Source organism: Panthera leo, chromosome B4 (assembly GCF_018350215.1).
Source record: "Panthera leo isolate Ple1 chromosome B4, P.leo_Ple1_pat1.1, whole genome shotgun sequence".
NCBI lineage: Eukaryota > Metazoa > Chordata > Mammalia > Carnivora > Felidae > Panthera > Panthera leo.
Window position 1 is genome coordinate 16,431,076 of NC_056685.1, and position 25,405 is coordinate 16,456,480.

The 25,405-nt window shown below is 38.9% G+C and overlaps 1 protein-coding gene across 3 annotated transcripts in view; it reads left to right on the forward strand.

Moving 5' to 3' along the window:
* Positions 1-25,405, forward strand: part of SLC39A12 (solute carrier family 39 member 12) — an 83,668-nt gene that overhangs the window by 49,223 nt on the left and 9,040 nt on the right. For all 3 annotated transcript variants that reach the window (XM_042948369.1, XM_042948370.1, XM_042948372.1), the window contains one exon: positions 817-1,004. In XM_042948369.1, the coding sequence (XP_042804303.1) occupies positions 817-1,004 (188 nt within the window). The remainder of the gene's footprint in view (positions 1-816; positions 1,005-25,405) is intronic.

Sequence of the window (25,405 nt, forward strand, 5' to 3'; positions counted from 1 at the left end):
GAGGCTCTCAGATTAAAAGGTGATTCTTCTGGGGCGCCTGGGTGGCTCAGTCAGTTAAGCGTCCGACTTTGGCTCAGGCCATGATCTCACGGTTTGTGAGTTCAAGCCCCGCGTCTGGCTCTGTGCTGACAGCTCAGAGCCTGGAGCCTGTTTCAGATTCTGTGTCTCTCCATCTCTCGCCCCCTCCCCTGCTCATGCTCTGTGTCTCTCAATAATAAATAAACGCTAAAAAAAAATTTTTTTTAAAAGGTGATTCTTCTTTGGGAGGAAAGGTGTGGAGAGAATAAGGTCATGTTTCTATAGTCATCAAGGCAGTAAAACATTTTCTAAAGGAAAAATTTGTTTTCCTGACCAACTTTGGCAATGATTTTTAAATCTCCTATTAAGTAGTTTTCTCTCCATAGCAGTGCTTACATAAGCAAATAAGAAAAGCCGACACAACGTGATTTAGCCTGGCAAGTTTCCAGGCAAAAAGGTTTAAAAACCCTGGAACAGCAAGTGCTTTATTCTGCATTTATCTTGCAAATGTCACAGGGCATTGGGAACTGAAGAATACGTCACAGTTCTCTTGGTATATGCCGTCTTCAGGAACAGAAAAGGAAGACAGCTCTGGAAACGTAACTTCCTAATAGTATAATGAGAAGGCTACGAATCCCAGAGAACTATGGGCAAGGGCTTTGTTAAACTGGTCAGTCAACTTGACTTGTAAAATTGGTCCCAGTTGCTGAAATTTGGAACAACCCAATAGCACATTCCTCTACCAAAGGCATCCTCAGTTAAATAATGATTATATTTTCTTGTGCCCTTAAATTTCAGGAGACTTTGCTGTGCTCTTAAGCTCTGGACTTCCCATTAAGATTGCCATCCTTATGAATTTTATAAGCGCTCTAACTGCCTTCATAGGACTATACGTTGGTCTCTCCGTATCAGCTGACCCATGTGTGCAGAACTGGATCTTAACAGTTACTGCGGGGATGTTCTTATATTTATCCTTGGTGGAAATGGTAAGAATTGTGGCTTTTCTATTTTGTTTGTCTAAACTCTGAAAATGTAAAACAGAGACAAAGCCATAAAATGGAAGGATAGATGGGGAGAGGGGAAGAAGGATATGTTTAAAAATATAAAAGGCTAAGGAGATAGTCTGTGTAATCCAAGAAAGTAAATTGTAGGCAGAGGAAACATAATTTGAGATACAGAAAATATTGACATCCTTTTAGTGAATTTAAGTGGAATGAACGAAACCTTTAAAACTGCCAAAAAGTGATCATCAGTTCATCCTGCTCTAGCTTTGCATCTCTGTATGAGGCCTGTCCTTCTAGCTGATAAATGGAAAGTTCTGTGAAACAGCCGGCTATTTTGTTTATACATTGGAAAACAGTTCGTCCGAATTTGTCATTAATTAATGAGCTGTTTGGTTTAATTAACCAACTATAGTTTGGGTTGTTTTGTTTTTTAGAGAGAGAGAGAGAGCACATGAGTGAGGGAGAGGGGAGACAGAGGGAGAGAATCTTAAGCAGGTTCCATGCCCAGCCTAAAGTCTAACTTGAGGCTCAATCCCATGACCCTGAGATCATGACCTGAACTGAAATCAAGAGTAGGTGCTCAACCACCTGAACCACCCAGGTGCCCAACCAATGGTAACTTTTAAAAATAATGATTTAAGTTTTAATTGATGAAGGGCTATCAGACTGGTGAAATGAGAAAGGTTATAGTGTTGAGTCTCTAACATTGCAACATACATTTCTTCGAGAGGGCCTTGCTAACTAATGCTAACGGTGACTCACTCATCACTTTTCATCCTCAGAAATCTGATAAAGGAATTACAGCTGGCAATTTCACCCTGTTTTGCTTCTGGAAACTGCAAAATAAACCAGACTTTTTAAGGTCACCCTCTACTGGACTTTTTATGACTTAAACGTATTAAGGTGGATAATACTATCCCATCTTGGGGCACCTGGGTGGCTTAATCAGTTGAGCATCCAACTCTTGATCTCAGCTCAGGTCTTGATCTCAGGGTTGTGAGTTCAGGCCCCGCGTTAGGGCTTTGCAACGAGTATGAAGCCTACTTAAAAACAAAACAAAACAAAACAAAAAAATGAACCTATCCTTTCTTATGTGTTGGAATAATGCAAATAAAAATGACATACATGAGTAAAAGAAATACTTAAGAGTGAAAACCAATACAAAGCCAATCCAAATGGAAGTAAAATTATGTGATGGCCTATATCCTGGAGCAGAAAAGTAAAACGAACGATCTTGAAGAATTCGATAAGGGGACTCTTCAAGTGAACACAGCAATTTTAAACCCCAGTCTAAATACGTTTGACTTTTTGGTTGTTTTTCTTAATTCTTATGAGATTCAGAGAGATGAGGTCAACACCAAAGGGTACTTCCGTGTTTAGAAACGTTCTTACATGTAATTTATGATACTCAGGGAATTTCCTAATCTTGATGATGAAGACAGACTTGTGGGGCAAGTTCAACCCACCTCTTCCGAACCCCAATCCTCAAGCCGTGGTCAGTATGACAGAATCTTATGATCCTTCCAGTTCGAGAAGTCTGGGTTGCTAGCCTTGAGTGATGACTTCAAAAGCACACTGTCACTCATCATTGAATGTTGTGAGCTACTTTTTGTGTAAAATGCCTGTATATCAGTCCTGAAATTCACTCTTGGATCTCCTGACGGTCAGTTTTCTGCTTCTAACTTCCTTTCCCTTTATGACTGAGTTGGGGGCAGTTGCTGTATTATTTAGTTATTCCGGTTTGCTTTTTTTTTTTTTTCAAGTCTGTACCTCACTTCAACTCTGATGGATATGTGTCTAGTTAATCTATCTATCTAGTTAATGCTTTCTCTTTGTTCGAGAGTCTGATCTCCCAAAATGGACCTGAGGACATTATCAAGAACCATTTGTCCCGTAGAACCCTAAACTAGGTACATCATTTCCCCTTAGTGTTTCTCCTCCTGGTCTTGTAAGGTTAGGCGATTGCTTGTAAGAAATGTGGCAGATATCCTATGAGATTCCAACTAGAATGAATCTTGACCTTGTTGCAAATTACTATCGGCCAAGGGAAAACCGGCATCCTGGCAAAAAGACAGCAAAGAAAATACTCTGGAGTTTCCTGGGGCGACTTGCTATAATCCAGGTCGCCTGCTCTCACGGCCTTTTGAGTAACTTCTAAACAAATAGGACTCTTTCACATAGCAGCAACTTTAACTGTTTCTGTGAGCTGGGGCTGTGCCAGAGAAAATAGTCTTTTGTCATTTAAAGGGAAGAAAACAAGTTTTCAAGACTGTGTAAAACAGGAAAGAAAAAAACTGACAGTAAGTAAAGGGTAAGGGCGGGGGGGGGGGGGGGGGGGGGGGGGGGGGGAAGGGGGCAGGAATCCTTCCATACACTGGTTATTTACTAAACGCTGGAAATTTACCAGGCACCTTCTCAGTTGGGCTAATGTGGAAAGATTAGCTACATTTTTGCCTTGCTTGTTTGTTTCAAAGAAATTGGGCGTGTTCTTTCAAATCCCAGAAGAAAAAGAACTAGGGGCAAAAGTGGGGCCATTAGCAATGAAGTCAGCAAAGCAGAAATTCTTCACTAGGGAAATCTGCCAGCCTAAATTCTCCAAAGTGGGATTGCCTCATCCAAGCACACTAACTCTTGGTGGCATTGAATGGTTTCTAAAGAAATTTAAGAATGAATGCGGGCCTGGGCGGCCAGAGGAAATTCATGCTCCTTTAGAAAGATCAGTGTGCTAGGCTGGGTTTGCCCCAAGCAGAGACTAAAGACGCATGTGTGTGTGATGGCAGTTCACCTCCTGGGAGGTGAACCCAGGAGAGGAATGAAGGGCAGGTGGAGTGAAGCAGAAAATGACAAAAAGTCAATACACTGATGTGTTTTTGTTAACGTGACCACCACTATGGGGACCCACCACCGCGGACCTTCTGTGGGGACTCCTGTCCCCGTTGTTCAAAGCTAGACCCACAAATATATCCCCCCCCCCCAACACACACCCCTTTCAGGCTATGCATGCTTGAGCACCTGGGAAGTTCCCGCGATGGTCTCAGGCCAAAACACTAGAGAAGCCCAGGGCAGGAGAAAGAGAAATGCAGTGTGGACTAAAGCAAAGCTTCTCTGCAAAACTTGTTAACACCTCCTTGGAAATGGTCTCTGCAGCAGTGGCTGAGCACCAGAGATGAGAGAATATGAGAAGTCCCTTCAGGGTTGGAGGCCAGCCAAAAACTCCATAGAGACTTAATACAAGAGAGCAGAATAAGCTTCAAACCCTATTGGTCTTTTTTTTTTTTTTTTTTTTTTTTAATGTTTTTGTATTTATTTTGAGAGACAGAACGTGAATGGGGCAGGGGAGGGGGTGCGGTTTGGGAGGCAGGGAGAGAGAGGGAGAGAGAGACTCCCAGGCAGGCTCTGCGCTGTCAGCACACAGTTTGTTGCTAAACCAGCTGAACCACCCAGACATCCGCCCATTGGTCTTGTGGCAATTATTTGATATTCAACCATCTCTGTCTTCTAGCACCCAGCCTTGGTTCTCCTCGCCTTCAGGCAGCGCTTGGGCTGATCCAGATTTCTTTCCTGGTAGGGCAGCCCAGATCTTCACTGACGGGTCTACTTTATCCTAGTTGGGTCATGCTTCCTGTGGTTGCCTGTTCACTATCGTCATCAGGCATGGAAGCATGAAGAGATGCTTCAGGAAACTCCTAGTTTCTGGCTATGTGCCTGGGTTCCTCCATTGTGTAGCCATAACCCTAGTACAAATTCTACCAATGGAAGAGCCAGCAGTGATGGTCTACCATTGCCTCCTGATTTTCTCTCTGCTGTCTCTAAGATTTCCTTCCTTCTATTCACTTTGCATTAATTTTCTGTTTATTTTCTTCCTTTGTGAGATGGGATGGTGTATCGTTGATTTTAAATCTTTTCTTCTCTTAGATTAGAAGATCTAAGCATTTAAAGCTATGCATTTTCCTCTAAGCACTGCTTTGCTGGATCCCATATATTTTCATATGTGGTGTTTTCAATACTGACCACCTTGAAATGTCTTTCAATTTCTCACATAACTTTTTTCTTATTTGGCACATGTTATATAGAAGCATGGTGCCTGATTTCTCAATACCTGTAACTTGTAGAAGTAGCTTTTGGTTATTGATTTTAACTTAATTCCTTCATTGTCAGATATACTCTATATTATTTTAGTTCTTTGAAATATTTTGAGGTTTGTTGTATGGCCCAGTGGTCTATCCTGGTAAATGCCCTCACATGCATTTGGAAAGTACACAAGTATGGCAGCTGTTGGGTATTAGAGTTCTGTGAATGTCGGTTAAGTCAGGGTGGTTGATGGTTTTATTCATGTTTTCAAATTCATACTGATTTGTTTTTCTCTACTTGTGTTAATTATGAGGGAGTGGCATTAAAAATATAGACTTAGGTATGGGGGTTTGCCTATTTCTTTCTTGGTTTTGTCAGTTTGGCTTTATGCATTTGAAGCTCTGTTATTACATGCATGTGTATTTAGGTTTGTCCTGTCTTCCTGATGGAGTTGATATTTTTATCAGGCTGAAAGTTCCCTCTCTTTACCTCTGATAAAACTCTTTGTCTTGCAGCCTCCTTTGTCTGATGTTAATAAAGTCACATCTGCTTTTCTGCTTACTGTTTGCACAGGATATTTCTTTTCATCCTTTTGTCTTCTCCTGGCTATAGAAAGTAAGTGGTGGGGTCTTGACAGAGTATTTGAAGTGTCACATAAGAGAAATGTCTGATGTAGTCAGCAATCCCTGGGATTAATAGGTTAGTGTCCATTTATCTTATTTATTCACTTTATCCAAATTGTATTTATAACCAGATCTACTGATTTGTGTTGTTGTTGTTGTTGTTTGTTTTGTTTTTTGTTTTGGTTTTTTGGTTTTTTGGGTTTTTTTTTTTTTTTTTGGTACTTCCATGTTTGCTATAAAGATTTCATGAGATTTGTCCTCTATACATATAATGCCCTCCTCCCTAAGATATACTTGTCCTATTCTAGGGTACCTGTGAATATGTTATCTTACATGTCAAAAGAGACTTTGCAGATGTGATTAAGGTTTAGGACTTTGAGACAGGGAGATTATCCTGGATGATCTGGGTGGTCACATTTTAATCACAAGAGTCCTTAAAAGTAGGAAACCTTCCCCAGCTATAGTCAGAGAGAGAGGTGATGGCGGAAGGAGGGTCAGAAAGATTTGGATCTGCCGGGTATGGAGTTGGAGGAGGGGGGCCAGGAGCCAAGGAACAAGGAATACCAGGTGCCTCTAGAAGTTGGAAAAGACAAGGTAACAGATTCTCCCCTGGAGCCTCCAGAAGGAACCAACACCTTGATTTTAGCCCCATGAGACCTGTGCCAGATTTCTGACCTATACAACTGTAAGATAATAAACTTGTATCATTTTAAATCACCAGATTAGTGGTAATTTGTTAACAGCAGCCAGAGAAAACTAATATATCCCTGTGCCACTAACCTTGGTTGAGATGTTCTTGAGAACAGGCAGCAACGTAGGACTCTCTTGTTCTGCTCGGGAACTGAAAGTTCCTTCTAAGAAAATTCTCAGAACTAAAAGGTCTAGAGGATTTCTCATATTCACCTTCTCTAAAGTTTACAGATTTTCTCAAATAGAAGGAAAAGACAAGCCCAGAAGTATTCTTTTTTTTTTTTTTTTTAGCCGTTTGGATAAAAGAGACTTTCTTTTAATAAATAGGACTTATTATTTAAATCATAAATTAGCTCATTTTAGAGAACATAAGGCACCATGGCAAGGAAAGGTTTATTTGGGATATGACACCGGTTTCAGACCTTGAAGCATTTTTTTTCCCTAAGGTTTTAGATCCTGCAAAACTGTTTCCATAACAACAAGCCCATGGAAACCCCAAGGGGCTATCACCACAGATGTCACGAGACATGTCCCTGGAACTGGCAGAACTGGACAACTGCCCAGGAACCGATACGTTAATAGCATCCAAGCTGTAGCTCCTAGAGGTAGGTAGTAGAAAGGTAGCCCTGAATTCACCAGTTCATGCCCAAACAAAATGAAACCAAAGTCAGGTGCCCCCTCCATGCGCATCAAGACCAACCAGTCAAGTGTAGACCTTATCTCTAGCCCTCTCGGCTACAAATCTCCCTAACTAAACAGTTCTCCGGATCTCTTTCCCTCCCCTCTGCACTTTTTGCTTGTTTGTTTGAGCAGCTGCTCTTTTTTTTTTTCTTTTCTTTTCTTTTTTCTTTCTCTTTATTTTTCTTGAGAGAGAGAGAGAGTATCTTAAGCAGGCTACACACTCAGCACAGAGCCTGATGGGGCTCCATCCCATGGCCCTGGGATCATGACCGGAGCTGAATTCAAGAGTCAGATGCTTGACTGACTAAGGCACCCAGGTGCCCAGAGGGGATGCTCTTTTCAAATTTCTCTTCCTGTTCAAGATTATTATTCATGTTCCTTCAATCTTGATTTCACTTACGTAACCATGGGGGAGGAAACACCAGGAATGAAGAGCAGTCACTTAGAGTACCTTGCGTATCTACCCACTTCTGTGAATGTCTCCCTGAAGCAATATGGCTGCCAGATTTTGCCTGAAACATTTTCAAATTTCCAGATGTGAAAGGTAGGGCAAAGACTCCTTTGAACTTAAGATCCTCTACTCTAAAAAAGAAAAATTTTGGGGCGCCTGGGTGGCTCAGTCGGTTAAGCGTCTGACTTCAGCTCACGGTCCGTGAGTTCGAGCCCCGCATCGGGCTCTGGGCTGACTGACTGCTCAGAGCCTGGAGCCTGTTTCAGATTCTGTGTCTCCCTCTCTCTCTGACCCTCCCCCGTTCATGCTCTGTCTCTCTCTGTCTCAAAAATAAATAAACGTTAAAAAAAAAAATTTAAAAAAAAAAAAAAAAAAGAAAAATTTTTAAAATAGGCTCCATGCCCAGTGTGGGCCTCAAAGTCACCATCCCCAAATTAAGAGTCGCGTGCTCTACCGACTGAGCCAGTCAGCTATCCCAAGATCCTCTGCTTTTAAAATATACCAAGGGGCGCCAGGGTGGCTCAATCCATTAAGCGTGGGACACTTGGTTTCCATTCAGGTCGCGACCTCATGGTTTTATGGGTTTGAACCCCATATTGGGTCCCTGTGTTGGGAGCACAGAGCCTGCTTGGGTTTCGCTCTCTCCCTCTTTCCGCCCCTCCCCCATTCACACTGTCTCTGTCTGTCTCAAAACAAATAAATAAACTTTAAATATATGTGTATATATATATATATATATAGATATAGATATATACACACATATACATACATAATATGTGTATATATATATATATATATAGATATAGATATATACACACATATACATACATATACACATATATATGTATATATATGTGTGTATATGTATGTATATGTGTGTATATATCTATATCTATACATATATATGTATATATGTGTATATGTGTGTATATGTATGGTGTATATGTATGTATGTATACACACACACGCACACACACACACATGCATACATACATACATGTGCGGCACCTGGGTGGCTCAGTCGGTTAGGCATCCGACTTCAGCTCAGATCATGATCTCACAGATCACGAGTTCAGGCCCTGCATTGGGCTCTGTGCTGACAGTTCGGAGCCTGGAGCCTGCTTCAGATTCTGTGTCTCCCTCTCTCTCTGCCCTTCCCCTGCTCACACTCTGTTTCTCTCTCTCTCAAAAAAATAGATAAACATTAAAAAAATTTTTTTTAAACTATACACACACACACACACACATACACACACACATATATATACATATATATAATATATACCCAAACACACAAAAATAAAATCTACGTATTAAACCCAGTCAATAAACAGGATTATAGATCATCAGACGATGAGCATCCATTGGCTTCTCTATGTTTATTTTAGCTCAGTAGATTTAACAGCTTCATAATAGTTTTCACAAAGGGTGAAAAGAACATAAGTTGACTGACAAAACGGCCACCTTTCTAGCGAGGCTTCTCATCTTTCCTTAATCACATGACTACAAAATTAAACCAAAATGAACCGACACTTTTAGGATACTGATCCTATTTCCTCTTCATTATTCTTTATCCTCCAATTTATTGATTTTGATGGGGTCTTGCTTTCTCAGAGAAATCTAGTTATGTCCAATGCACTTCAGTCAGTAATCGAAAATCACCAAGTTGGTTCTGATAAAAGAGTCCTTGCTCCCTCCAAGAAAACTATTAAGCTATCGTTTCTTTGAAGGTTGAGAATACCTACGTGTCATGCCCTTTAAACAAAATCCATCCATAGAAAGGGGATATTTTGTTTGAAAGACATATAAAATAACGTTGATATACATACTTGCTTTCAACAAATATTGCACTTGAAATCAGTGAATGCAACTGACATGTAAAATACTCTTTCTCTGGGGGGAGAAAAATGACAAGCATTTAAAAACCATGTCAGGCAGCAAAATTAATATAATTTAACATTCACAATTTCTTCCCCAAAACAAGAAGTATGAATCATTCTTGCCAACAATTTTGAAAGACTTTTATTCTCTTCCTTTATACATCAGTCAAACTCTGCACTTAGGTATTTTCTACCGAGAAAATGATTAATAAACCCAATTTTGATAAATGTTGAGCTCTGCAATTTTTAAACTGTGACCACCAGAAATGTTGGCCTTTTTCTGCTCCTTGTATTTTTTTTTCTTCTAGCTAGTCTCTCAAACCATGCACCTGTGCACACCCACATCTTCCAAAGTAATCCATTTCTTAGGAAAATACCAAAGATGACTAATGACTCTCTTTCCTGGGCTATATAATTAAGAATTAGTCTAACTGAATCATCCCCCTAAGGAATAAATGAAGCAGTGAATTGTTAGAGACAAGTTAGAAACAGGTAACATCTTTATCTCTCTGAATCATGTGTGACAACGATGAAGGCTTTGCTCTACAGCTCAATTTTCAAGAGGAAATTTTCATTTGTTTTCCAATGCAAACTGCTTCATAAATTCCCTTGGGACAATTAGATTGGGAAATTAGAAGCCTATAATACCTGTATTTAAATATTTAAGTAAAATATCTAATGCCGAATTTAAAAAATAATAACCTTCGGATAGACCTCCTCTCTGGTACTGTGGTCCTTACTTTCTTGCTTGCAGAGGAAAATTACAACTATGGTATTAAGTTGTTTTGTGAACAGAGCTGCTAATTTCAGAAGACCTGCATTCAAAGCAGAATTTGTGTCAGTGGGAACAAATCTCCCAATGTTAAGGTATCGTTGAGTCAGCGCAGTAATCTGTGTTGAGGATGTTACTGTTCATAATCAAATATGGTGCTAAAATAGAATGCTCTTCTCTTATTTTTGTCCTATAGAACTTGGGGATTTTATTTCAAGACAATATTGTTATTCTGGCCACTGCTTTTACCCCCTGGAATTTTTTTAAAATTCCAGTACAATTAGCACACAGTGTTATATTAGTTTCAGGTGTACAATATGGTGATTCAACAACTCCATACATCACCCAGCATTCATCACAACAAGTGCACTTAATCCCCACCACCTATTTCCCCCATCCCCTCACCCACCTCCCCCCGGGGAACCATCATTCGCTCTCTCTGTTTATGAGTCTGGTTTTTTGGTTGTCTCTTTTTTGCGTTCATTTGTTTTGTGTCTTAAATGCCACATGTGAGTAAAACCCTGTGGTATTTGTCTCTGATTTATTTCTACCAGCATATACCCTCTAGGATCCACCCATGTTATTGCAAATGGCAAGATTTCATTATTTTTTGCGGCTGAGTGATATTCCATTGATATCCAGTGATATTCCACCTCTTCTTTACCCATTCATCTATCAATCGATGGGTTGCTTCCATAGTTTGGCTATTGTTTATCGTGCTGCAATAAACACAGGGGTGTTCTTTGGATAAATACCCAGTAGTGGGATACTGGATCATATGGTAATTCTATTTTTAGTTTTTTGAGGAACTTCCATACTGTTTTCCATAGGGACTGTACCAGTTTACATTCCCACCAACAGTGCGTGAAGGTTCCTTTTTCTTCCCATCACCAACACTTGTTGTTTCTTGCGTTTTTGATTTTGGCCATTCTGACAGGTGTGAGGTGATACCTCACTGTGGTTTTGATTTGCATTTCCCTGATGACAGTGATGTTGAGGATCTTTTCCTGTGTCTCTTGGCCATCTTGATGTCTTCTTTAGAAAAATCTCTGTTCATGTCTTCTGCCCAGAAAATAAAACATACTTCTAGCCTCCTCCTTTATATTGCTGTCAAAGAAATGACTAAGAAAATGAATTCAAAACAACAAAAGAGAAAACATATAATAGAAGGATAGATTAGGTTGAAACCACACACCAACTTTTACTGAATCAAGTCTTAGGAGACTGTTAAAGGCACGAATTGATACGAGATTTCTCTGCAAATACTCCAGAGAAAATTTTTATTCTCCAGAACATTGTAGAAGGAGAACTCCAGCAAGCCCTCCTGAGATTTTGTAGTTGAGAAAACCTCATTCTGTGGATAGGCAATCTTCCCCAACCAATTATAGCCAGGAAACAGCCAGGTTGCTTTAAGGAAAAGAAACTTAGACTTCCCTCCATCATGTTATAGCTGACAATCCCAAAGAAATTCAAAGTAAGCCACACTTCAGACTCTAAAAACAGGACTCTAATAAGGGCACTCATCCCAAATGGCTTTGTTCCCATGACCTCATCTAAGGTGCCAGTTCCTAATACCATCACACTGGGGCATAGGGTTTCAACATACAAATTTTGAGGGAAAGAAAACATTCAATCCATAACATCTATGCTCCAGGACTTTGAGATCTAAACATAATACATGTTTCTCACTGCAAAGTGATGATAATGAATCCTTACCAGGCGGTGAATGACCCTCTTCCTATCACCTATGTTCTTGGATGTAATTAAATGCTGCTTATTGTGTTATTATAATAAGCTAGAGTTAAAACAGAGCTTGGAGTATGTGTGTGTGTGTTTGTGCATGTGTGGTGTTTATTATGGTAAAAGATACAAAACAAGAAATTTACTCTTTTAACCATTTGAGGTGTAGAGCTTAATGACATTAAGAATATTCACATTCTTGTGCGTCCATCACCACTATCCATTTATAGAACTTTTTTCACCTTCCCAAACTGAAGCTCCATACTCATGAAGCACTAACTCCCCACTGTCCCGGCCCCTACTCTCTGGCAATCACCTTTTTACCTTCTGTCTCTCTGAATTTGACTACCCTAGGTACCTTATATAAGTGGAATCACACAGTAGTTGTCTTTTTGTGACTGTTTGATTTTACTTAGCATAAGGTCTTCAAGGTTGATCCGTGTCAGCATGTGTCAGAATTTCCTTCCTTTTTAATGCTGAATAACATTCTATTTGTGTCTGTACAACACTTTGCTTATTCAGTTATCCATCAGTAGACATTGAGTGGCTTTCACCTTTTGGCTATTGTGAATAATGCTGCTGTGAACATGGGTATACAAATATATCTTGAAGTCCCTGCTTTCAATTCTTTTATGTATATATCCCAAAATAGAGTTGCGGAATCATAGAGTGTCTATTTTCAATTACTTGTTTTCCATAGTGGCTGCATCATTTTACCCACCCTCTTTCTCTGCATCATCACCAACACTTGTTATAGCCTGTCATTTTGAAAATAACAATCCTAATGGATGTGAAGTGGTATCTCATTGTTGTTTTTGTTTGTATTTCCTGAATGTTTAGTGGTGTTCTTTACCATCTTTTCACGTGCTTATTGAGCATTGGTATATTTTCTTTGGAGAGATGCATATTAAAGTCCTTGGATCATTCTGTTTAGATTTTTGTGTGAGTGTGAGTTGTAGGAGTTCTTTATATATTCTGTATATCAATCCCTTATCAGATAAATGACTTACAGATGTTTCCTCCCATTCCGTGGATTACCTTTTCACTCTGTTTATAATGTCCTTTGATGCATAAAAGTTTTACATGTTGGTAAACCCAAATTTAATCTATTGTTTTCTTTTGTTTTCTTGCCTGAGCTTTTAAAGACATACCCAAGAAATCATTGCCAAATCCACTGTCATGAAGATTTCTCACTATGTTTTCTCCTAAATGTTTTACAGTTTTACATTTAGGTAATTTACATTTACATTATACATTAATACATAATTTACATTCATTTACATTTACAGTCTTACATTTAGGTCTTTTATCCATTTGGAGTTCATTTGGTATAGGGTATAAGGTTAGAGTCCAACTTCATTCTTTTGCATGTGGATACACAATTTTCCCAATACCTTATGTTGAAAGGACTGTTCTGAAAGAATAGATTTGGCACTCTTGTCAAAATTGCCTATGTATGCAAGAATTTATTTCTGGTTTCTCTATTGTATTCCATTGGTCTATAGTATGTCTTTATGCCAGGACCAGACTCTTGATTATTGTAGCTTTGTAGTTAATTTTGACATCAGAAAGTGTGAGACCTCCAACTTTGTTCTTTTTCAAGATTGTTTTGACTATTCAGGGTCTCTTGAGATTTTATATGAGTTTTAAGATAGAGTTTTCTATTTCTATAAAAAAATCATAAAGATTTTGATAGGAATTGCATTAAATCTGTAGATCACTTTACCTGGTATTGATATCTAAGCAATATTAAGTCTTCCAATCCATGAACATAGGACATCTTTCCCTTTATTTGTGTCTTCTTGGTGAAGTTTATTCCAAAGTATTTTATTATTTTTGATGATATATTGCAGGTGGAATTGTTTTATTTAAAAAAATATTTTTTTATGTTTACTTATTTTTGAGAGCATGAGAGACAGAACCCAAGCAGGAGAGGGGCAGAGAGAGGGAGACATAGAATCCAAAGTAGGCTCCAGGCTCTGAGCTGTCAGCACGGAGCCCGATGGAGGGCTCGAACCCAAGGACCATGAGATCATGACCTGAGCTGAAGTCAGAAACATAACTGACTGAGCCACCCAGGCGCTCCTGGAATTGTTTTCTTAATATCCTTCCTTTTCAGAGTGTTCATTGTTTGTGTACAGAAACACAGCAGATTTTTGTGTTGATTTTGTATCATACAATTGCTAAATTTTAAATATATTTTAACATCTCAAAAGTAAAAAAAAGATATTGGTACTGGGTAACAAATTTTTATTTATCAGGACATGTTTTGTAAGCAGTATTTTTTTAAAAAATGTAGCGCTTTAGTGAATATAATTGTTTAGGTTAAAGACATTTACAAGTCAAAAGGATTCCATCATTAATCACATGAGGTCATTTCTCTTCTTTTGTTTTTTTAACTCACTCAAAACAGAAATCTGACTCAATTTTATCCACTTTTTTCCTCTTCTTCTTTAATTTTAAGTTATACGAATGGATAAACATGCATTCATGAGAACAAGTAAATAAAAGAAATCTCTGTATTTCCTTAAAGTTAGAAGGGATGATGTTTTCTTAAATCCTTAATGAACAATGTATGACAAATTTGATCCTTTTGTGATCTTTCATTTATTAGACCAACTTCCCTGGTAGATTTATGTAGTCTGTGACAGTGAGTGCAAGATACAGTCTTGTTTACTTATTAAGACTAACATAGGTTGTTTACAATTCAGTTCATCTAAAGTTAATTGAATGTGTGAAAAAATCACTGCTGTGAAGACCCAGCCTATGTGTGGCTTCATATTGTCACCAGTCCAGAAGAAAACCAAAAAGGTCATGTGACTGTTTCTGTGGTTGAATACTTACTAAAACAAGTATATTGTTCACTCAACAGATGAGAGAAGAAAGACAAAACTTAGTCCACCTATGTATTGGGTTTATAAAGATCAACAGTGTTTCTAATGTATCAATTTTTCAGCAAGTTGTGATCTCATGGATGACTTCTTCAGAAAATTGTCTTGGAGACAGCTCATGGATAAAGGATCATATAGACTGCGTGCTAGGTTTTACAAACACTGGCCGAACTTTCGGGTGTCATTAAGAACCATAGTAAACTGAGGGTACAGGGGAAGATGGCGGCATAGGAGGACGCTGGCTCATCTTGTCCTGCTGATCACTTAGGTTCCACCCACATTGGCCTAAATAACCCAGAAAACCACTGGAAGACTAGCAGAATGGACTCTCTGGAGCCAAGTGTAGACAAGAGGCCCACAGAAGAGGGTAGGAAGGGCGGAGAGGCAGTGTGCACTCCACAGACTAGTGGGAGGGAGCCGGGGTGGTGGAGGGGCAGCCTGCCCGGCAAGGCAGAGCCCCTCGAGGTCTGGCTTGCAAAAGCGGAGGGGCCAGACTGCGTGAGTTCTGACAGCCAGCAGGACTTAACATCTGGAATTTTAAAAGTCAACATCTCTCCTCTCGGAGAGCGGGGAGGGCGAGAGGACGCCAGAAGGGAGAGTTATTGAGCCCTGGAAGGACAGAGCTCGGCAGGGGAACAAAGGCACTGGCAAGCGCCATCTCCCTCTCCCACCCCCCAGCCAAAATTCCAAAGGGAACCAGTTCCCGTCACCAAACTTGCTTGCACCGTGCAAACGCCCAACGCTGTGCTTCTGTGGATCCATCCCTCTGACGGGTCTGCCTCCCTCCTGGTGCTTCAGAGCAAAAAAGCTACCTAAGCCTGCCCCTCCTGACCCTGTGCACCTTGCGGATTGACCCCATCTAATACGCCCTTGGCCAGATCCCATCGACACAGCACCACAAGCCTGGCAGTGTGCAAGCAGCCCAGACAGGGGCCATACCACTCCACAGTGAGTCCTGCCCCTGGGAGAGGAGAAGATAAGGTACACACCAGTCTGACTGTGGGCCCAGCGATATCTGGGGGCAGATATCGGGTCTGACTGCAACCCTGCCCACCAACACAAGTTTCTCTGGATAGCACAGAGGAAGTGCCCTGCAGTTTGAAGTTACCACAGGCACTACCCAAAATGACAAAACAGAAGAATTCTCCTCAAAGAAACTCCAGGGAGTAGCAACAGCTAACGAATTGATCAAAACCAATTTAAGCAATATAATTGAACAAGAATTTAGAATAATAGTCATAAAATTAATGGCTGGGCTTGAAAAAAGCATAGAGGACAGCAGAGAATCTATTGCTACAGAGATCAAGGAGCTAAAAATTAGTCATGATGATTAAAAAATGCTATTAATGAGGTGCAAAATAAAATGGAGGCAGCCATAGCACAGATTGAAGAGGCAGAGGAGAAAATACGTGAATTAGAAGATAAAATTATGGAAAAAGAGGAAGCTGAGAAAAAGAGAGATAAAAAATTCCAGGAGTATGAGGGGAGAATTAGAGAACTAAGTGATGCAATCAAACAGAACATTATTGGTATCATAGGAATTCCAGAAGAAGAGAGAGAGAAAGGGGCTGAAGGTGTACTTGAACAAATCATAGCTGAGAACTTCCCTGATCTGGGGAAGGAACCAGGCATTGACATCCAAGAGGCATAGAGAACTCCTTTCAGACGTAACTTGAATCGATCTTCTGCAAGACATATCATAGTGAAACTGGCAGAATACAAGGATAAAGAGAGAATTCTGAAAGCAGCTAGGGATAAATGGCCCTAACATACAAAGGTAGACATATAAGGGTAGTAGCAGACCTATCTACTGAAACTTGGCAGACCAGAAAGGAATGGCAGGAAATCTTCAATGTGATGAACAGAAAAAAATATGCAGCCAAGAATCCTTATCCTGCAAGCCTGTCATTCAGAATAGAAGGAGAGATAAGGGTTTTCCCAAACAAACAAAAACTGAAGGAATTCATCACCACTAAACCAGCCCTACAAGAGATCCTAAGGGGGACTCTGTGAGTAAAATGTTGCAAGGACCACAAAGTACCAGAGACATCACTACAAGCATGAAACCTACAGACATCACAATGACTCTAAACCCATATCTCTCAATAATAGCACTGAATGTAAATGGAATAAATGCTCCAACCAAAAGACATAGGGTATCAGAATGGGTAGAAAAAAAAATACCCATCTATTTGCTGTCTACAAGAGACACATTTTAGACCTGAGGACACCTTCAGATTGAAAGTGAGGGGATGGAGAACTATCTATCATGCTACTGGAAGTCAAAAGAAAGCTGGAGTAGCCATACTTATATCAGACAAACTAGACTTTAAATTAAAGGCTGTAACAAGAGATGAAGAAGGGCATCATATAATAATTACAGGGTCTATCCATAAGGAAGAGCTAACAATTATAAATGTCTATGCACTGAATACAGGAGCCCCAAATATATAAAACAATAAGCATAAACATAAGCAACCTTATTGATAAGAATGTGGTAATTGCAGGGGACTTTAACACCCCACCTACAACAATGGATAGATCATCTAGATACAGGATCAATAAAGAAACAAGGGCCCTGAATGATACATTGGATCAGATGGACTTGACAGATATATTTAGAACTCTGCATCCCAAAGCAACAGAATGTACTTTCTTCTCGAGTGCACATGGAACATTCTCCAAGATAGATCACATACTGGGTCACGAAACAGCCCTTCATAAGTATAAAAGAATTGAGATCATACCATGCACACTTTCAGACCACAATGCTATGAAACTTGAAATCAATCACAGGAAAAAGTCTGGAAGATCTCCAAAAGCATGGAGATTAAAGAACACCCTACTAAAGAATGAATGGGTCAGCCAGGCAATTAGAGAAGAAATTTAAAAATATATGGAAACAAATGAAGATGAAAATACAACAATCCAAACACTTTGGGATGCAGGGAAGGCAGTCCTCAGAGGAAAATACATTGCAATCCATGCCTATCTCAAGAAACAAGAAAAATCCCAACTACAAAATCTAACAGCACACCCAAAGGAAATAGAAGCAGAACAGCAAAGACACCCAAAACCCAGCAGAAGAAGAGAAATAATAAGATCAGAGCAGAAATAAACAACATAGAATCTAAAAAAACACTAGAGCAGATCAATGAAACCAAGAATTGGCTTTTTGAAAAAATAAACAAAACTGATAAACCTCTAGCCAGGCTTCTCAAAAAGAAAAGGGAGATGACCCACATAGATAAAATCATGAATGAATATGTAATTATTACAACCAATCCCTCAGAGATACAAGCAATTATCAGGGAATACTATGAAAAATTATATGCCAACAAACTGGACAACCTGGAAAAAATGGACAAATTCCTAAGCACCCACACACTTCCAAAACTCAAACAGGAAGAAATAGAAAATTCGAACAGACCCATAACCCGCGAAGAAATTGAACCAGTTATCAAAAATCTCCCAACAAATAAGAGTCCGGCACCAGATGGCTTCCCTGGGGAATTCTACCAAACATTTAAAGCAGAGATAACACCTATCCTTCTAAAGATGTTCCAAAAAATAGAAAGGGAAGGAAAACTTCCAGACTCATTCTATGAAGCCAGCATTACTTTGATTTCCAAACCAGACAGAGATCCAGCAAAAAAAGAGAACTATAGGCTAATATCCCTGATGAATATGGATGCAAAAATTTTCAAAAGCTACTAGCAAATCGAACTCAACAGCATATAAAAAGAATTATTCACCATGATCAAGTGGGATTCATTCCTGGGATGCAGGGCTGGTTCAACATTCACAAATCAATCAATGTGATACATCAGATTAATAAAAGAAAAGATAAGTACCATATGATCCTGTCAATCGATGCAGAAAAAGCATTTGACAAAATTCAACATCCGTTCTTAATAAAAACCCTTGAGAAAGTTGGGATAAAAGGAACATATTTAAACGTCATAAAAGCCATTTATGAAAAGCCCACAGCTAATATCACCCTCAATGGGGAAAAACTGAGAGCTTTCCCCCTGAGATCAGGAACACGACAGGGATGTCCACTCTCACCACTGTTGTTTAACATAGTGTTGGAAGTTCTAGCAATCAGACAACAAAAGGAAATCAAAGGCATCAAAATTGGCAAAGATGAAGTTAAGCTTTCACTTTTGGCAGATGACACAATACTATACAAGAAAAACCCAATAGACTCCACCAATACTCTGATAGAAATGATACATGAATTCAGCAAAGTCGCAGGATACAAAATCAATGTACAGAAATCAGTTGCATTCTTATACACTAATAATGAAGCAACAGAAAGACAAATAAAGAAACTGATCCCATTCAAAATTGCACCAAGAATCATAAAATACCTAGGAATAAACCTAACCAAAGATGTAAAAGATCTGTATGCTGAAAACTATAGAAAGCTTATTAAGGAAATTGAAGAAGATATAAAGAAATGGAAAAACATTCCATGCTTATGGGTTGGAAGAATAAATATTGTCAAAATGTCAATACTACCCAAAGCTATCTACACACTCAATGCAATCCCAATCAATATTTCATGAGCATTCTTCTCAAAGCTAGAACAAGCAATCCTAAAATTTGTATGAAACCACAAAAGACCCCAAATAGCCAAAGTAATTTTGAGGAAGAAGACCAAAGCAGGAGGCATCACAATCCCAGACTTTAGCCTCTACTACAAAGCTGTAATCATCAAGACAGCATGGTATTGGCACAAAAACAGACACATAGACCAATGGAATAGAATAGAGACTCCAGACTTGGACCCACAAAAGTATGGCCAACTAATCTTTGACAAAGCAGGAAAGAATATCCAATGGAAAAAAGACAGTCTCTTTTTTTTTTTTTTTTAATTTTTTTTCAACGTTTTTTATTTATTTTTGGGACAGAGAGAGACAGAGCATGAACGGGGGAGGGGCAGAGAGAGAGGGAGACACAGAATCGGAAACAGACTCCAGGCTCCGAGCCATCAGCCCAGAGCCTGACGCGGGGCTCGAACTCACGGACCGCGAGATCGTGACCTGGCTGAAGTCGGACGCTTAACCGACTGCGCCACCCAGGCACCCCCAAAAAAGACAGTCTCTTTAACAAATGGTGCTGGGAGAACTGGACAGCAACATGCAGAAGAATGAAACTAGACCACTTTCTTACACCATTCACAAAAATAAACTCAAAATGGATGAAAGATCTGAATGTGAGACAGGAAACCATCAAAACCCTAGAGGAAAAAGCAGGAAAAAACCTCTCTGACCTCAGCTGCAGCAATTTCTTACTTGACACATCTCCAAAGGCAAGGGAATTAAAAGCGAAAATGAACTATTGGGACCTCATCAAGGTAAAAAGCTTCTGCACTGCAAAGGAAACGATCAACAAAACTAAAAGGCAACCGACAGAATGGGAAAAGATATTTGCAAATGACATATCAGACAAAGGGCTAGTATCCAAAAATCTTTAAAGAACTCACCAAACTCCATACCCAAAAAAACACATAATCCAGTGAAGAAATGGGCAGAAGACATGAATAGACACTTCTCTAAAGAAGACATCCGGATGGCCAACAGGCACATGAAAAGATGCTCAACGTCACTCCTCATCAGGGAAACACAAATCAAAACCACACTCAGATACCACCTCACGCCAGTCAGCGTGGCTAAAATGAACAAATCAGGAGACTATAGATGCTGGCGAGGATGTGGAGAAACAGGAATCCTCTTGCACTGTTGGTGGGAATGCAAACTGGTGCAGCCGCTCTGGAAAACAGTGTGGAGGTTCCTCAAAAAATTAAAAATAGATCTACCTTATGACCCAGGAATAGCACTGCTAGGAATTTACCCAAGGGATACAGGAGTACTGATGCATAGGGGCACTTGTACCCCAATGTTTATAGTAGCACTTTCAACAATGGCCAAATTATGGAAAGAGCCTAAATGTCCATCAATTGATAAATGGATAAAGAAGTTGTGGCTTATATATACAATGGAATACTACTTGGCAATGAGAAAGAATGAAATCTGGCCTTTTGTAGCAACGTGGATGGAACTGGAGAGTGTGATGCTAAGTGAAATAAGTCAGGCAGAGAAAGACAGATACCATATGTTTTCACTCTTATGTGGATCCTGAGAAACTTAACAGAAGACTGTGGGGGAGAGAAAGGAAAAATAAAGTTGGAGAGGGAGAGAGCCAAACCAGAAGAGACTCTTAAAAACCGAGAATAAACTGAGGGTTGATGGGGTTGGGAGGGAGGGGAGGGTGGGTGATGGGCATTGAGGAGGACACCTGTTGGGATGAGCACTGGGTGTTGTATGGAAACCAATTTGACAATAAATTTCATATTAAAAAAAAAAGAACCATAGTAAACTATCTACTTACCTATCTATTTAATTTAAAAAATTCTCCAGAGTGACCAATGTTTCTTTTTAATCATTTTCTAGATAACATGTTATCAATGAGTAATTATCAAATGACCCTTCAAAAGATCAAAAGAAAAAATTAACTGAATGCTTTATTAACAGTGTTGTAAATACCCAGATGAGTGAATATTCTAAAGTCCTTTTTTTTTTTTATGCATTTGGTAATATGCAGATGTTATACAGGTATAAGATTGTGGAAAATACTAGGGAAAAAAAAGATCCTTCTGAGTATAAACAGAAGACTTTGAAATGGCACTCTCTAGTTTGACCTAAGCCACTAAACAGTCCAGTAACTTAAAATATACTTTAGCCTTTCCTTCTTCTCCTTTTTTCTCCTATTTTTAGAGCAATAGGAATGTGTGGGCAGAAGAAATACAGAATGATCCATAACCATTATAATTCTTCTCCCAGTGGGCCTATACTTCCCGCAAAGTGTTTCTTTAATTTATCTAGTGACTTTTTTTTTTTAAATGTGTGGCTGTCTTATCAAGCACTTGAAATATGGTTAGTGTAACTGGGAAATGGATTTTTTTTTTTTAGTTAAAAAACTTTATTTTTGACAGCAGTTTGAGGTTCATGACAAAACTGAGTAGAAAGTCCAGAGAATTTCCAAATAACATCTGTCCTCCACGTGCATGCTTTTCCCCACTCTCAACATCCTGCACCACAGAGGTACATTTGTTATAATTAAGAAACTCTGTTGACACATTATTATCACCCAAAGTCCAGAGTTCACATTTATTGCATATGTGGTGTTGTATGTTCTATGGGTCTTGACAAATGACACACACCCACCCTTGTAATGTGTAGAATAGTTCCCCTGCCCTAAAAATCCTCTGTGTGCTGCCTCTTCCCTTTCCATTAGCCCCTAGAAACCACGAATATTTTTTAATCTCTGTAGTTTTGCCTTCTCCAGAATGCAGTGTAGTTGGAATCATTCAGTATGTACCTTTTGAAACTGGCCTCTTTCACTTAGGGATATGGTTTTAAGGTCTCTCCCAGTCTTTTCGTGGCTCGATAGCTCATTTCTTTTTGGCACTATGTCATATCTGGATATACCACAGTGCATTTATCCTTTCGCCCACTGAAGAACATCTTGGTCACTTTCAGGTTTGGGCAGTTACAAACAAAGCTGCTATAAATATCCATGTGCAGGGTTTTGAGTGAACATAAATTTTCTATATATTTGGGGAAATATCAAGGAGTGTCATCCCCGGATCATATGATAAGAGTATGTCTAGTTCCAGGAAAGATTTCCAAATGTCTTCCAAAGTGATTATACCATTTTGCATTCCCACCAGCATTAAATGAGAGTCCCTCTTGCTCAAGGTCCTTGTCAGAATTCAGTGTCATCGATGTTTGGATTTTGGCCGTGGTCATAGTTGTGATATCTCGTTGTGATATCTCGTTGCTGTTTTCGTTTGACATTTCCTAGTGAAATATGATGTTAAACACCTCTGAATATGCTTGCTTGCCATCTGTGTACCTTCTTTGGGGGAGGTGTCTGTCCAGGCCTTTTAACCATGATTTGAAACTGGGTTGTTTCCTATTTATGCATTTCAAGAGTTCTTTGTATGTTTTGGATGGCAGTCTCTTATCAGATGTGTCTTCTGCCAAAAAATTTTCCAAATCTCTGGCTTGTCTTTTCATTTTCTTGATATGTCTTTTGCAAAGAAGAAAATTTAATTTTAATGAAATTCAGCTTATCAATGATTTCTTTCATGAATCATGTCTCTGGTATTATATCTAAAAAAGGCATCACTGTACCCAAGATCATGTAGGTTTTCTCCTCTGTTATCTTCTAGGAGTTTCACACTTTTGTGTTTTCCATTTAGAGCTATGATTCATTTTGACTTAATTTTCGTGGAGGATGTAAGGTCTGTGTATAGATTCATTGCAGGTTTTTTTTTAAAAAGACTATCTTTGTTCCATTTTATTACTTTTGCTCCTTTGTCAAAGACCGGTTGGCTATATTTATATAGGTCTATTTCTGGCCTCTTTGTTCTGTTCCTGTAATCTGTCTTTCTGTCCTTTCACCAGTTCCATACTGTTGTGATTACTGCAGTTTTATATTAAGTCTTGAAGACTGACAGTGTCAGCTCTCCCACTTCGTTCTTCTTCAATTATATGGTGGCCTTTCTCGGTCTCTTGCCTCTTCATATAAATCCTGGAATCAGTTTGTCAACAACCATGAGATAACTTACTGAGATTTTGGATGGGACTGTGTTGCATCTGTAGAAGAACTGACATCTTGACAATATTGATTTTTCCTATCCATGGACATGGACTATCTCTATGCTTCTTTATTTTTTCCTTGATATCTTTTTTTGGAACTTTACGCTTTTTCTCACACAGATTGTGCACATCATTTTTAGATTTATCCCTAAGTATTTCATTTTTTGATGCTAACATAAATGCTAATGTGTTTTTAATTCAAATTCCAGTTGTTCATTCCTCATATGTAAAAAATTAGTCAACTTTTGTATATTATTGTCTATTACTGTATCTTCCAACTTTGCTATAAGCACTTATTGGTTCTAGGAGTCTTTTTGATGATTCTTTTGGATTTTATACATAAATGATCTTTTTCTATATTCCTTTAAATTCCTTTTCTCCTCTTATTGAATTCAGTAAGACTTTCAACTTGATGTTGAAAAAGCATCAGTGGGATGGGACATCCTTGCCTTGTGCCTGATCTTAGCAATAAGTCTAGTTTCTCACCAAGCATGATGTTACCTGTAGGGTTTTGTTTTTTTTTTAATTACAGATGTTCATGATGAATTTGAGGAAGTTTCTTTATAATCCTAGTTTGCTGGGAGTTTTTATCATAAACGAGTGTGGAATTTTTCCAGTGCTTTTTGTGCATCTCTTAATATCTTCTTTTGACTGTCGATGTTGTCATATAGACTGTATTAATTGTTGAATGTCGGACCAGTCTTATGTATTTAGATAAATCCCATGTGGTTGTGGTGTGTAGTTCTCTTACATATTGTTGGATTCAATTTGCTAATATTTTGTTGAGAAGTTTTCATATCTGTTCATAAGAGATATTGCTCTATAGTTTTCTTGCAATGTCTTTAGTTTTGGTATTAAGATATTGCTGGCCTTTTAGAATGAGTTAGGAAGTATTCCCTCTGCCCCTGTCTTCTGGAAAAGATTGTAGAGAATTGGTATAATTTCTTCCTTAAATGTTTCGTTGAATTCAATGGTGAACTCATCTGGGCATGGTACTTTTGTTTTGGAAGGTTATTGATTATTGATTCAATATTAAAAATAGATATAGGCCTATTCGGATTGTATATTTTTTCTTGTATGAGTTTTAGCAGTTGTCTGTTACAAGAATTTTTGTGTTTCATCCAGATTATCAAATTTGTGGGTATAGAGTTGTTCATAACATCCATTTATTATGCTTTCATTGTCCTTGGTATTTGTAGTGATACCCCTTTCATTTCTGATATCAGTAATTTATGTTTTCTGTTTCTCTTAACTGGGTAGAGGCTTATAGATTTTATTGATGTTTTCATAGAATCAACTTTTGCTGCATCTGTCCATTTCTGATAGAAGCATGTTAAGGTCTCCAACCATAATAGTGGATCAGTCTCTTTCTCTTTGCTGTTCTATCAATTTTTGTCTCACAACTTTTTTTAATGTTTATTTATTTTTGAGAGAGACAGAAACAGAATGCAAGTGGGTTAGGGGCAGAGAGAGAGGGAGACCCAGAATCCGAAGCAGGCTCCAGTCTCTGAGTTGTCAGCACAGAGCCTGATGCGGGGCTCGAACTCACGAGCTGTGAGATCATGACCTGGGCTGGAGTCGGATGCTCAACCGACTAAGCCACCCAGACGCCCCTCACATTTTTTAACTCTCTGTTGTTAGGTACACACATATTAGGAATTGTTATGTCTTTTTGGAGTATTGAGTCTTTAGTTTTTATTTAATGCCCATCTTTATCCTTGATAGCATTTCTCGCTCTGAAGTCTGCTCTGTTTGAAATTAACATAGGTAGTCTTGCTTTCTTTTACTCAGTGTTAGCATGATATATCTTCATCCATGTCTTTACTTCTAATTGATATGTGCCTTTATATTTAAAATGGACTTCTTGTAGAACGCATATAGTTGGGTCTCATGTTTTGATCCGTTCTGAAAT